Source organism: Amphiura filiformis, chromosome 12 (genome assembly GCF_039555335.1).
Source record: "Amphiura filiformis chromosome 12, Afil_fr2py, whole genome shotgun sequence".
In the NCBI taxonomy this organism is placed as follows: domain Eukaryota; kingdom Metazoa; phylum Echinodermata; class Ophiuroidea; order Amphilepidida; family Amphiuridae; genus Amphiura; species Amphiura filiformis.
In genome coordinates, this window is record NC_092639.1 from 29,301,435 (window position 1) to 29,315,763 (window position 14,329).

General features: G+C 43.3%; 1 protein-coding gene across 1 annotated transcript in view; it reads left to right on the top strand.

Moving 5' to 3' along the window:
- Positions 1-14,329, top strand: part of LOC140166030 (nucleoporin NUP188-like) — an 89,882-nt gene that overhangs the window by 46,064 nt on the left and 29,489 nt on the right. Inside the window, 7 exon segments of the mRNA XM_072189403.1 lie at positions 7,008-7,121; positions 8,952-9,081; positions 9,546-9,611; positions 10,161-10,262; positions 10,606-10,726; positions 11,594-11,681; positions 12,979-13,055. Of these exon segments, the coding sequence (XP_072045504.1) occupies positions 7,008-7,121; positions 8,952-9,081; positions 9,546-9,611; positions 10,161-10,262; positions 10,606-10,726; positions 11,594-11,681; positions 12,979-13,055 (698 nt within the window).

Genomic DNA, 14,329 nt, shown 5'->3' on the forward strand with positions numbered 1-14,329 from the left:
TACCCGTGATACTAGGCAAGCTCCTTTTAGCCAAGGGACAGCCAGTATAGCGGGGTACCCATACACACGGCTTGATCCTCTAGCGGGGAACGCTGTGAGGCATGGGTACAGTGGTACGCAGCCGGGAGCCCTACCGGGCACCTACGCTACAACCACGCAGGTACCGCAGTAATCGTCCTGGTTACCACAGTCTCTGTGGCAACAGGGGGAGGCGGTACTGGTACTGCCGCCCATGGGGTTTCCTGGTGGCGGATCCTTTCAGGGTCAGCTACCGACAGGGTATGCCCCGTGGTATCCGCCGCAGGGTGGTTTCTTCCACGGTGTTCCACCGTGGCAAGTGCCGCCTAGCGTTGGGCAGGCAGTACCACCAGTTGTTACCCAACCCGGGCGGCGAGTGGCTAACCCTGATACAGCTCAGGGTAGGCCGCACACTGCTATGGCTAGGGCGACAGCAGCGAGAGCGTCGCGGATCCCGGGTGCTATAGCTAGCATCTCGGGGTCTAGCGGGAGTACTCCCTCTTCTGCTGGTGTTCAGTTGGCTAGCCACACGGTGGCGACACCTCCCTGTCCACCTTCAGATGCCCGTCGTCAGATCTCTTCCTCATCAGAGAGTGAGTCAGAGTCTGAAGGCGAGGGACAGGAGTCGGTAGATGAAACCAGTAGCGACTCACAGTCTGATGAGACTGTGCAGCTAGCTTCAGGTATCCTTCCCCCGCTTCCCCGTGAGGAACTCGCTAGCAATGGTCTGCCTGCGGACACCGCTGAGGTGATGAGCCGTGTGGCCCAAGGTTTGGGCCTGGCTTTCTCTCAGGAGGAGTCCGTTCAGGAGGACCAGGGCATCTTTTCAGTAGGATGCCCAGCTAGCGCGTCCACACAAGGGTCGCCCGCACTTGCATTCCCCGGCGGACCTCAAGGGTAGGTTTCAGTGGGGCTGTCAGGCTCGCTGGAGCTTCGACGCCGCGTGCTTGCACGCTTCCACTGCGTGTTTTCGCAGGAGGACTACTGAAACCTACCTCAGGGTCCCTGACATGGATCCAGAGCGTTGCCAGCGCCTGCCGCTAGCGCCAAGGCGCGGGTCGCTCTCCCCCAGTGGGAGGAGGAGCTAAAGCTCATCGATAAGCGAGCACGCCGCTTATCAGAGTCTCTAGCGTCGCTACCCCGCTTGCCGGGCCCCTCGGTAGGAAGGTAGCGAACGACCACGGGCAACGCCGGAACTCTTCCGCTGAGGTTAATCTGTTAGCGGTGCTAACAGCTAACCTCAACGAGAGTTCTATGGGCCTAGCCCATAGGATGTCATCTCGCCGCCGGGAGAATGCCTGTCTGTCCCTCCAGTCAACTTACGGCTCCGACTTTGCTGATGCAATGAAGAAGTCAGACTCGGTGGGACAGGGGCTACTCTTTGGACAGGCCTTTTGCGCTACGGTTGAGGACCGGGCAAAGAAGGCCACCAATGAGAGCACTCTGAAGAAGTCGGAGGCTGCCCTGACCAAGGGAAGGGCAGTAAAGCGAAGAAGAAGCACAAGAAGAAGAAGTCTTCTAAGCGTTCTTCAGCGCCAGCTCCGGCTTCAGCAGGACGCGCACCACAGACTACACCCGAGCCCGAGGCTACTCCAGCACCTCCCAAAAAAACTGGGAAGCGCAAGAGTAGTGCTGGACCGTATGGCAAGCCCCCTAAGAAGAGCCGTTCTTCTAAGGGTGGCAAACCAGATCGGTCCTGAGGGCACGGCGGTCGATAGTCCATGCCGGCAGGCCTTGACTTCCACAGGATTCCCCTGTGGGCGGCCGCTGTGCATTACCCAGAGATGGCATGCCATCTCACCGGGCGCCTGGGTATTGTCAGTGGTCAGTGGGGGTTACAGGCTGGAATTTACCAGCCACCCCCCGTGCGCCTGCACGATTCAGAGGTCCACGGTAGTGCCGCCAGACGGCCCCCAGCGTCGGGCACTACTGTCAGAGGTCACTCAGCTTCTCACGGCAAGCGATTGTCCCGTCTACCCCCTTTCACCAAGGGGTTTTGGAGCACGTTTTTCTGGCTCCAAAGAAGACCGGCGACTGAGGCCCATTCTGAACCTCAAGCCGTTGAACGAGTTCATCAGGCCCAAGAGGTTCAGAATGGAGACTCTCGCCGGTGCTAGCCTGCCCCATCAAGGGTATGTGGGCGGCATCGCTAGATCTCTCGGACGCATATCTGCATGTTCCGATCGCACCTCAAGATCAGAGGTTTCTACGCTTCAAGGTACAGGGTCAAACTTACCAGTTTCGATGCCTGCCATTCGGCTTGTCCACCTCCCCAGAGTGTTTACACTCCTGGTCAGGGCGGTGGCAGCGTACCTGAAGCGCAGGGGAGTCAACATGTGTTGCTACCTGGACGATTGGTTCATTTACGGACGCACCCCACTGGAGACACAGTGTCTCGTGGAGTTAGTAGTCCGTGCGGTGCGGGACCTGGGATTTCTGATCAACGCCAAGAAATCCAATTTGGTCCCGACGCGAGACACCACTATTCTTAGGGGCCCAGATCAACCTCAAGGAGGGATCGCGGTGCCCTCACCGAGAGGGTGACGAACATGGCGAGTGTGCCCGACTCTTGGCCGAGTCAGAGGGGCACCCGCTGTGGCATGGATGAAGGTTTTGGGCCTTATGGCCAGTATGGTAGACCTCGTGCCGCACTGCCGCTTTCACATGAGGCCTATACAACTACACCTTCTAGCCTTTTACAGGCCCAGTCGTCACCCAATATCCCTCGCGGTTCCGATGTCGGAGATCGCGCGAGAGGAACTCTGGTGGTGGACCCATCAGCCCAATTTGACTCAAGGTGTCAGGTTTCCTGCACCAGCGGTCAAATCCACGTAGTGACGACCGACGCGTCAAAAGCTGGGCTGGGGGCCACATCCACGGGACTCAGTCTCGGGCCTATGGTCGGCCACGGAGACGGAGGTCCATATCAACCTTCTCGAACTTTGGGCAGTGGAGAGAACTCTCCAGCATTTCGAGAAGGTGATCGTGGATCTCATATCGTTGTCCAAACAGACAACACAACCCTGGGGGCCTACCTCAACAGACAAGGAGGCGCCAGGTCACCACGGTTATGCCTGCACGCCCTACGCCTGATAGGGTGGTGCAAGGCCAGGCAGATTACGTTGAGAGCGATGCACATAGCGGAGTCACCAACATCCTCGCGGACGATCTGTCACGAGGAAAGGTGTCGGGACCTACAGAATGGTCCCTTGCTCCGCAGGTCGCCCAGACGATCTTCGGGGTGATGTACCACCCCTCGATAGATTTGTTCGCATCTCATCGAAATCATCAGCTGCCGGTGTATTGCTCAAGGGTCGCAGACCCACAGGCATTCGCCGTGGGCGCTCTGTCCGTGAGACTGGGGAGGAATGACTGCTTACGCTTTCCCCGATCTCACTGCTCGCAAGGGTGGTGACCAAGATCGGGAGGGAGGATTGCAACGTCATTCTGATAGCACCGTTCTGGCGAAACACCTGTGGTTTCGACCGATGGTGGATCTACTAGCGGCTCAGCCGCGAGTACTCCCCGAGTTACCAAATCTGCTCCGGATGCCCGGAGGAGAGGTACCAAGTCTACCACTAGAGCACCTGCAGTTAGCTGCATGGCCCTTATCAGGAACGTGCGGCGGAGGGAGGCTTTTCATCAGAAGCTGCTTCTCTCATCGCCGGGGTAGACGAGAGTCTACCCTCCGTCACGTATAGTCAGCGTTTGGCTCCCTACGCGCATGGTGCGATGAGAGAAATACATCTCCCACTAGAGCCCCTGTGCCTCTAGTGGCAGATTTTCTGACAGAAAAGTTCAGGTCAGGACTTCAGCAGGCAACGATAGCCAACTATAAGTCAGCCATTCTCTCGATTCATCGGGATTTGAAGACGGGTCGACTATCAATTCAGATGGGTCCCTAAGTCTTCTTCTCGACGGTATGTTCAACGGCGCCCGCCCGAAAGGAAGGTGGTCCCTCCATGGGACCTCAACACAGTCTTGGAGTATATTAAGGGTCCCCTTTTGAGCCCCTGTCAAAAGCGACCCTTAACTACGTCACTCTTAAGGCGGCCTTTCTTCTGGCGTTGGCTTCGGGACGGCGCTGCTCAGAGTTGCACGCAGTCTCGAAGTCAGCCTCCGTATTTACTAACAACGGAGCGACGCTGTTTCTTCGCCCGGATTTCCTTGCAAAAAATGAGCGAAGTACATTCCGACACTCGCCCCTCTTCCTCCCCAATATTGGGCAGGGTTCGTCAATAGCCGAAGACAGGTTGTGGTGCCCGGTGAGGCGCTTACAGCACTACCTTGGCGAACACAAACCTTAAGAGGGGCTCATGACCGCTTATTTATCACTCACGCCAGAACCGCACGGTCCAGCCGCTAAACAGACTCTGGCACGGTGGCTGGTCCAGGTGTTGGTGGACTCGGGGCGGCAAAAGACGCTCGCCCCAAGGCCCACTCAACCAGATCTATCTCATCTTCGTGGGCCTACCATAGGGGGGTCCCCATAGAAGAGATTTGTCAGGCTGTGTCTTGGAAGAACCCGTCGTCCTTTTCCACGGTTTACTACAAAAACGTAAACCAACGACCAGGCGATAAGTTCTCCAGGGCTATTCTGCGGAGATAATATGGTGGTTGGGTATCAGGTGTTTTATGGACAATCAGAATTCCAACATGGTAAGAACCAGTGTTTCTATTCTTAACCACTGAATTTTCAGTTCAGGGTTTTGTCTGTTCACGTAGTCTTTCTGTTTCCGGCCGTGAGGGGGGGAAATAGTTTGACCTCGCGATTACCATGCTACCCACTCTCCCGATCCTTATCAGATGCTGGCCAATCTTGTACCTCCATCCGTCGGTTACTTGCTAGATCGATCTTTCAGATGTTGATGCAAGAAGTATCTTAATCAACATCGAAGCGGTAAGATCGACGCGTACTGAGTCTAGTCCCAAACAAAATGTTTGGTAGACTCATAACCGTGCGATCTTACCTTTCCGATGTTGATTATCCCGACCCGGCCGCCCCTACAAGTTTGGCGGTAGGGGCTGCCCAAGTCGGATAAGGGTGATTATCGTGTGACGTCACCGAATGGGTGAGTCCACTCGGGATCGGGGGTTTTGTTATTTATTCATTTATGTGGGACAAAATGACTATTGGTTTTTCCGCATCTCGGGATCGATGCAAGAAGTATCTTAATCAACATCGGAAAGGTAAGATCGCACCGGTTATGAGTCTACCAAACATTTTTGTTTGGGACTAATTTAAATCTTTTATTAACTCGTATTGTGGATTAGGCAAAGTTAAAATCAGAAAGGTAAGCTTCGATAAAATAAGTGATTTAACTGTTGTTACACGGCCCAGAACTGTAAGGTTGCGTCTTGACCATTGGTAAATTAATTCATGAATTGACTCCATTGTTTTTGCATAATTAATCTGCACAATTCTTTCAAGTGACACAGTGAATTCAATACCAAGTGCTCTGAAACAATTATTATTATGGATCCATTGAACGCTCAAATGATCACAAATCGTTTCATTGCTACCACTTTTTGACCCAATCCACACAACATTAGTTTTGTCTATATTTACCCTTAAACCACACATGTTTTCAAACGAATCGAGGATTTTAAAAGCTTCATTCATTGACTTCTCTGTGCCATCAAGAAAAGAACAGTATCATCAGCATATTGAGATATGCGATATTCTGCATCCCCTATTCTAATACCTTTAATATTCTGATTTTTTCGAACCATCATACCTAGAACTTCCGCACAAAGGATAAATAAATAAGGACTTAGTCCGTCATTTTGTCTGCATCCTCTACCCACATTAAAAGATTCCGAAAGAAATCCATTTACTAGGACTGATGATGAAGCTTGATTATAAAAACACGAATCCATTTTTTAATAGAATTGCCAAAATTGAATTTATCTAATATTTTCATTATAAATGTATGTGACACCGAATCGAAGGCCTTTTTCAAATCAATCATGAGAAAAAGGCCAGGAATATTTTTATTCTCTGCCAAACTCATCAGGTCGTACATTACACGTATATTTTCTCCAATATATCGACCTGTGACAAAACCTTTTTGGTGTTCGTGTATAATATCGGACAAACAGGATTTTAATCTGGTTGCGATGCACGACGAGGCGAGTTTATAAGATACATTTAGGAGGAAATAGGCCGCCAATTCTTCAAATATGCCAATGTTGACAAATTAGTTGAATAAACAATAGATGTTAATTGAGTTTCTACTGTGTCATGTAATAGTTGAGACTATAGGCATATTATCTTCACACCGATGACAGGACAGAAGACCTATTTCAGGCTATGTCAACATTAGTGTATTGTGTTGGCGTGAAAAGTTTTAGCTCGCAGGGAGCTTTCAGTGCTTTTTAAACTAATTAACATTATTTGATACCATTAACTTAAACAAAAACAAAATTGGACCTTTTATTGGGGTGCGGACAACCTTACTCTACGCAACGCAAAAATCCGTTTTCCAAAATGTTTTTAGCCTTACCAATTTGCCAAACTCAGTAATTTATTATAGATGGTTAAGCTTTATATTTGCTGAAGACAAAGCTTTTAGTTTGCTGGTGACTAAGGTTCTCATTTTGCTGAATTTAGAAGCATGTGAAAATATTTTGATGATCACTAAGCTTTATTTTTTCTGATGACTAGTTTATTTTTTAACATAAATTGCTGCTTTGTTTTGACCTGTGCAATATGTTTGCTGCTTATGCATTGCAGACATGAACATTTTCAACGTTTTAGCTGATTTCAGCGTTTTTTATTATTGTTTTCAGCGTTTTTCAGCCTATTTTTGAATCAAATTCAGAGAAAATAGTAAAAAAAACATGGTTTTCAGTGTTTTTTCCTAAGACCAGTTTTCATGCCTGTGTATGTCTGTTACATTTATTTTCTGCTAACTTTGGTTATATATTTTAGTGTGACATGGTTAAATATGTTGCCGATTACTTTTAAACACTTTTGTTGCTAACAGGATGTAGAAGGAGGTCTATCAGTGATGCTTCAGTCTGCCGTTTCAAGATTCCCCATGGATTTCTCACCTTTACTCAAACTGTTATCAGCACTCTCAACAGAAGGAAGTAAACAGGTCAGTTAACCCCATGAGAACTACCTGCCAATTGGCCAAAAAGAAGTTTTCATTATCAATTGGCCCAATCAGCAAAATTGTTAGAATGATTTCACGTCCCAAAAAAGTTGGGGTGAATTATTTGCAAAGCTCCATTCTGATTGGTAATTAAAGTGAAGATATCATGTAATTGACCAATCAGAGGCAAGGTTAGATCAGCAGGTAGTGTTCAGAGGGTTAAATGCAAGAAATAAGGACATGTATGTAGAGAAATGTGTGTTGTATCCAGAACCCAAGGTAGAGTTCAACTTAAGATAATTATATATTAAAGCATTTGTTATGGTCAGTATTCAAAATAAGCCAAAATCTGTAAGGTCCATGTGCATGGCCTTTGGGTTTGCAACCTATGGGCCCAAAGTCAAATAGTAAAATGTTAATGTAACACGAGTTCACATTTGTGACACTTTTTGTAAGACTTCGGACTCGCAAATCAAAATTTCACGGTAGTGTATCAGCGGACCTGCAGTGATTTTCTTTGGCATCTTATTGTATCATACTAGCAATTGCATTGATTGAGAGACAAATTGCTGGTGATCAAATACTGGTAGCAATTGTGCAGATGCTATGTCCTGTGTTTGATAAGTGTGGCTAAAATAGCTATTGATATGTAATAACACGTTTACATGTGGCCAACTGCTTGCTGCTGGTTTCTCAGAGACTATGCATCAGTATATCAATTAGCTCCTTTTCTGATGACAGGGTGTGAGAGTTCAGCTTAAGCTTATTTCAGCTTTTAAGCTTATTTCAGCTTTTTTATCACCAAAATGTATGTGATTTCTTTTATTTTCAGTCCATTTTGGGGGTTTTACCATGATTTTACACTGTTCTTCAGATTTTTTTAAAGCAATTTTCCTCTTTTTTTGTCTGAGGCCTCTCACACCCCTGGATAGAGCAACAGGATGTAGATTTGAAAAAAATAGTGTCAAAAATGCTATGCTTGTACATGTAGCACCTGTTTAGTATGAGGAGGATGATATTTATTTATTTATTTATTATTCATTAGGCATTTCAACAAAAATATACAGCAAAATTAGACCAGCAAGGAAGGGCTGCCAGGGCCCAACAAAAGTGGCAAATAAAGCACTGACATCTAAAAGATGAGTGGACCCCACCCTTGCAAGCTGGTCATGAAAATAAACAAAGTATTGCACTATAAATACACATAAAAATTACAAAGATTATTAACACATTAAAAGTACAAACATTTTTTTTTTTTTTTTTAGCACTATGTTAAAAGCATGAAGCCCCAAGATACAAGAGACACAATATATTGCACTTAGCCAAGCAGGATAAAACACACCACAACATAATGAGATAATGCCCCTCCCACCCTATCACCACCACAAAACATAGATGGCACAAAGGATTACAATTTCTTGAATAGACTGAGTAGTCTCTCAAGTGGGATTTGAAGCAGTTAAAGCTATTCCACAAATAAATATCAGTGATGTGACGGGGGAGGTCAGACCATTTTTTAGGGAAGCGTTGGATGGAATGATAAAGAAAAGCATCAGTTTTGGCTTTGAGATGGTGAAAAATAAGGTAATCGGGATGCCTACTATTTGGACGGATTTTAGCATAGCATTGCAGCAGTCAACATTGAGGAGGCATTTGGAAACAAGAAAGAGTTGTAAATATAAACATATGAAAGAGTTTTGGAGCTGATTTGTTGGTCATTTTTACATTGTTAAATTGTAATTGCTTCAGACCCGAAGCCATAACTTTGCATTTGAATTACACATTTTACCACTCAAATAATGATTTTGTGTGCCCCCCCCCCCACACCCACAGGTGTTTGAGTTTGTTGAGCAGCTTCCAAGCTATACTGAACCCTTAGACAATAACAGGTCAGAGGATATTGAGAGCACTGGTCGGAAAGGTGTGTGGAAGCTGCTGGCCAACAAGGTTGTCTTCATGTCAGGTAGGTGATAATGCATGGCTTCAAGACACTGTCCACACCAGTTTTGCAGTGTCTTATATCTGTAAACAGTTGTATATTAAAGCCTATGGGTAACAAATGCTTTCACAGGGCTTTTAAAATTTGCGATTCTGAAATCAACCGCAAAAAACATGAAAATGAAAACCACACAAAAATGTTCCGCTATACAGTATTGAGGCTGAAATTAAAAGATGATAATTGCTACATCTGGTTTAATTTTAACAAGTTAAAAAAACTCTAGGAATTTTTACTTGTAATAGAGAGCCACTCAATCATACATTAAACATACTGATTGCATAATTGACTAATTGGCCATGTGTCTAATTCCGATTCCAATTGCTGTGAGTTATTCGTGAGGTAAAAATGCCAGTGCATAGATAAGTGGGAAAAAACACCAGTGTATAGAAACTATAGATGTTAATGTGTTTTTGTGTTCTTTGTTTTAGGCAAGCATTGCAAAGGTTTTGTGATTCCTATGGGAACTCTTGGAGAACTTATCCACCAACCAGAAGGTTAGTAGATCTGAATTGGAAACAAAGAAATTAAGATTAGGAGAACACTGGATAACCATATTTGGTAATACTGTGGGATATCCATCCTGCGAGATTGTCTATCCTGCGAGATTGTCTATCATGGTGACCAAAGCAATGTAAATCTAGCTTGTTACCGTACAATACATGGCATTTGAAAGTTTAAACATTAACCCTAACACAAGTATTTTTGCTATCGGAAGAGAAAGAAGAAATGAAAAAGGAGAGAAGATGAACAAAGAAGTCACTTGGTACCCCGGGATTCGAACCTTGTACCCCCCGCATGCCACGCAGAAGGTCACCGACCTGTAGCCACATGGATAACACTGGCCCGGCCAGTAATTCCCTGGGTATATATGACTTAGGCTGATTGCGTCATCGCATCACATGGATTTCAACTGGAATAACCCAGTGGATTTTTTGGTTTAGACAGATATTGACTTTGTTAAGGATTTCTGTTACAAAAGCAATTAATATCATATTAATTTTTGTGTGTAATATGGATGTTTATTCTTTATTGCCTTATTTCAGGGCCTCCACTCATCAGATGGGCCGTAGAGTTTAATGGTTGGCAGCTTTTCCAGTGTTTAATAGATTGGCTTATTCTTTCTATAAGCAAAGGAAACCTCTCAGGTTAGTATGAGTGTAGTAACAAGGTGTTATCCAGCCACCCGTCCACCCATCATTTTGGACAGGCATATTGCAGCACTGCTAGATGCGCAACAACCATATGCATTAAGTTTTCATGTGGGTATGCGAAGATGTTGAGCTACATAGGGAGGGTTGTAAGAAGTTTACGAGTTAACATGGTTGGTGATATATTGAGGTGCAAGACCACCGATGGCTTAGTAGTTGTCAGGAGATATTTTAATTGAATCTGGTAACAAACAAGTATCCAGTGCAGATTTTCAAGATCATGAGATTTTTTTATAAGATTTAATCATTATCATAAAATTCACCTTTCTGTGTTATCTAGAAATACAAAGCCGTCAAGTGACAGAAATTATGAACCTGTTGACGCAAGTGCTGGAATCGGATTGGTCCATATCAGCAAGGTTGCAACCAATCATGGGATGTATCTATCCTCTTATATCAAGGTAAGAAAATTAAGGTTTTGTCATTTCTTCTGTCTGCTTTGAGTTACTTGACATGATTAGTTTTTCGTACCTCAAGAACCGTGGTGATAAGCATTATTTTTGTAAGATTTACCTATCTGATTGAAGTTCTCTATGTGTCCACATGCAAAGAGCTAACCCTGTCAGTATCAACTACGTCTATTTGTGTGCGTATTTGTAATCGTGCCTTCAAAGAAAGATTGCAAACATGCATAGATGTGTGTTAATTACAAGTGTGTTTGTATTTAAGCGTTCTTGCCATATCTGAGCAATTTGTTTCAAAAATTGTTCTTCCATAGACAGGGCACCAACAGGGCTTAGTGCTCTTGCTATATGTCCCACATCAACTCCAGAATGGATGATACTGATGTAATCATAGTTTTTGTATTTCCTGTGGTAAACTTCTCAAACCACACATATTTTCAAGAAGGACTACCATAACACCATTTGGTGGTAAGGCAACGAAAAACTGGTTTTTTTTGCCTAATTGAAGTTTACCGAACTTGGCAGTGTCTTGAAGAAAGCCATTAATGCATGTATGTGTTTTGTTTTCCTGAATTTTTTTCAAAAGTTGTCAGTCAAAATCATTAAATTTGGGCCCCAAAACAGCTGATTTTGTAAAAATAAAAAATTCTCCCCAAATGCAAAATCTGGGTTGGTCAGGCCCTTAGAACGGTGTTTTTTGTCCGTCGCGTAACTAAAGTTTACTGAACTTGGTAGTGTCTTGAAGAAAGCTATTAATGCATGTATGTGTTTCTATTTCTCTTTCTGTACCTCTCTTATGATTTTGTATATCACAAACAGCTTTCGTATTTAAGTGAACCATTATTGTGAATTTTAATTTTTCAGTTTATGTGTGGTACCTAACCCTCCACTGACCCTGTTAGCATCTTGTATCAAATGCTTGGCAGTCATGGCAGATAATGATGCACAACATGTAAGTCACAATCATATGTTCATCGTAAGTGGAAGCAGGGCTCAAAATAAGGAGGGCCCAATGGCCCTTGGCCCCCGAAAATCAGTGAGGGCCCACAAAAGGCACATCCGGCGGGCCCGCAAAATTTGTGGCAATTTGCTCACTTTTTTGTGGGGTTCATAGGTTAAAACCAATGGCCCAAATTCAGACCCACAAAAATTTGTGAGGGCCCTCAAACATTTAAGATCAAGGGCCCAAATGGCCCTCAGAAATTCTGGCTTATTTCAAGGCCTGAGTGGAAGGCAAACTTTTTAATTTGGGATGGCTGTTTTTATTTTATTTTACATACCTATATTGCACATATAGTAAGAATTATATCTGAAGTATTACACAGGGGTGTGATTTGCCCGGATATTTCAGATTTTCCGGATATTTAATAATTTCTCCGGATTTATAATTTTCCCAGATTTAAAAAATTATTATAATAATCAAAATTATAAAATCAAAAATAGTGTCTGTGTATCTCTGATAGCATTACGTGTCACAATAAAATGGCTGGGGAATGAGATTAACGATGCTTCATGAAACACAGGGCATAACAACATCGAGACAAAGTCCACATATTCTTTGATTCCTTTTCCGTACTCATTGTGTAATATGTCTGTATAGAACTGCACCCATCAGAATTGTTTGCATTGTTTCTGGGTAACTTCAGGCTATATACTTAATCACGCCCCTGATTACAGCTTTGAACCCTGTGCAGTGTAATCATGTTGTGCACTACGTCCAAGGCCCTTTACCTCTATTGTTCCTCTCCACTCGAGTGTGTAAATGGGTATCGGCAAAACATACTGATCATGTGGGAGGAGTTGTACAGGGGTGTATGGATTTTAAGAAGAATAGTCTAGTGAAGCCTAGTAAGGTTGACAATAGCTTGGTGTATGATATATAAATTACAGGCATAAAAAATTTCAGCATTTTAGCTGATTTCAGAGTTTTTTGTTGTTATCAGTGTTTTTCAACCTTTTTCTGAATCAAATTAACAGAAAATGGTAAAAAACATGGTTTTCAGTGTTTTGTTTTTCAAGACCAGTTTTCATGCCCGAAATTATGTTGTAAAGATATATTCTGTGTATTTCATGCATTAATTGATAAATAAATGTTGGAATACCGTACTATACAAGTAATATTAGAAATGTGCTGTATACAGTATGTGTGTTACCTCTGACATTTTTAATGTGATATACATGTATACAAAATCACTAACTTAAGGAAGGTCTTAATATCTATAATCTTTATATCATAATTTCCTCATCAGGTGTGGCAATCTCTTCAACAGACCACCTTTCTCCCACACACAGGCAATGTGTACACTCAAGTTGCTGAAGCAGTAAGGTTAGTGGAATCAGTTTTCAGTTTCAGTTTATTTATTTACCATATCAACAACTCAATGAAAAGATGGAAGGATGACCAAAAAAAAGCAAAGCTTGAGAACACTTTGCCCACCCTGAAAAGTAATAACGAAATACAAAACAGTGCAGAGACACACTGCGTGTATCTACTGGGGAACGGTTGGCGGGTAATGCGGTTTAGTTTAGAGTGTTACCGGTTAATGTGCTCAGTGGAAACAGATTGGTTCAGAGTGATGCGGTGTGGACACCCGGCAATCGTGATCCACCTCATGAGGTAGACCATGTGGTGTGACACCTGGTAATTTCTGCCAGTGGAAACACAACGATTTTGGGTCAGGTTGTGCTCGTTGTTTGGTAGGTTGCTGTGATGACATGACATGACCAATGAGAGTTGCTGATCGCGAGAACCTTGGCGCGAGATTGTGTTGTGATATTCAATGACTCTGAAAAAGTAAATAAACGGTTGCAGAGTGTTAAACTCGGGAATGCAAGTTTGAGAGGGGTATGTCTACCCTGGACAAATTTTGAATATATTATTCTACCCTTACAATGAAAGTTGTTAACTTTGGTTTAATTGAAGAGCTGAATAGACTTGGTAATTTGATAAATAGGAAAATGATCACTAACATCAGCAATGACAACACCACATTTCATATTATGCATAAAGATGTTACTAAAAATATTATCAATTAAAGATGCTGTTATGGGTGTGATTCTGGTAGGCCTGTCAAGAAGAGGGAACATATTATGATTATAAAAAATAGAAAGGAACTCACTAATGGTATTAATTTTTACATGTACATTATCAGTACAAAGTAACAAATCAAAATTATAATCACTAGAAATGTAAACATGTTTATCTTCAGAATTAACTTTAGTTAAACAATTGGTAAGATCATTAAGGAACATATCAGTATTAGATCGATGGGCACGATAAACATTACCAACAATAATATTTTTCTTACCAGGAACTGAAATTTCAAAGAAAATTGATTCTTTTTTACTTGGCCCTTCAACTAATTTAAAATTATATCTAATTCTATACGAGAGTGAACATAAATGGCTCATGTAGAAAATATAATCTTCATGATCAATAGCAATAATATTAGACCCATATTCTTTAAACTACCTTTCAGATAACGCAATAACAGAAAATGTATGTTTCAATCCTGAAAGAAAATTAAAATTAATTTGATCACAATTTTTATTTAAGCTACGAAGATTATTTATTTTATTTATTTATTTATTTATTTTAGT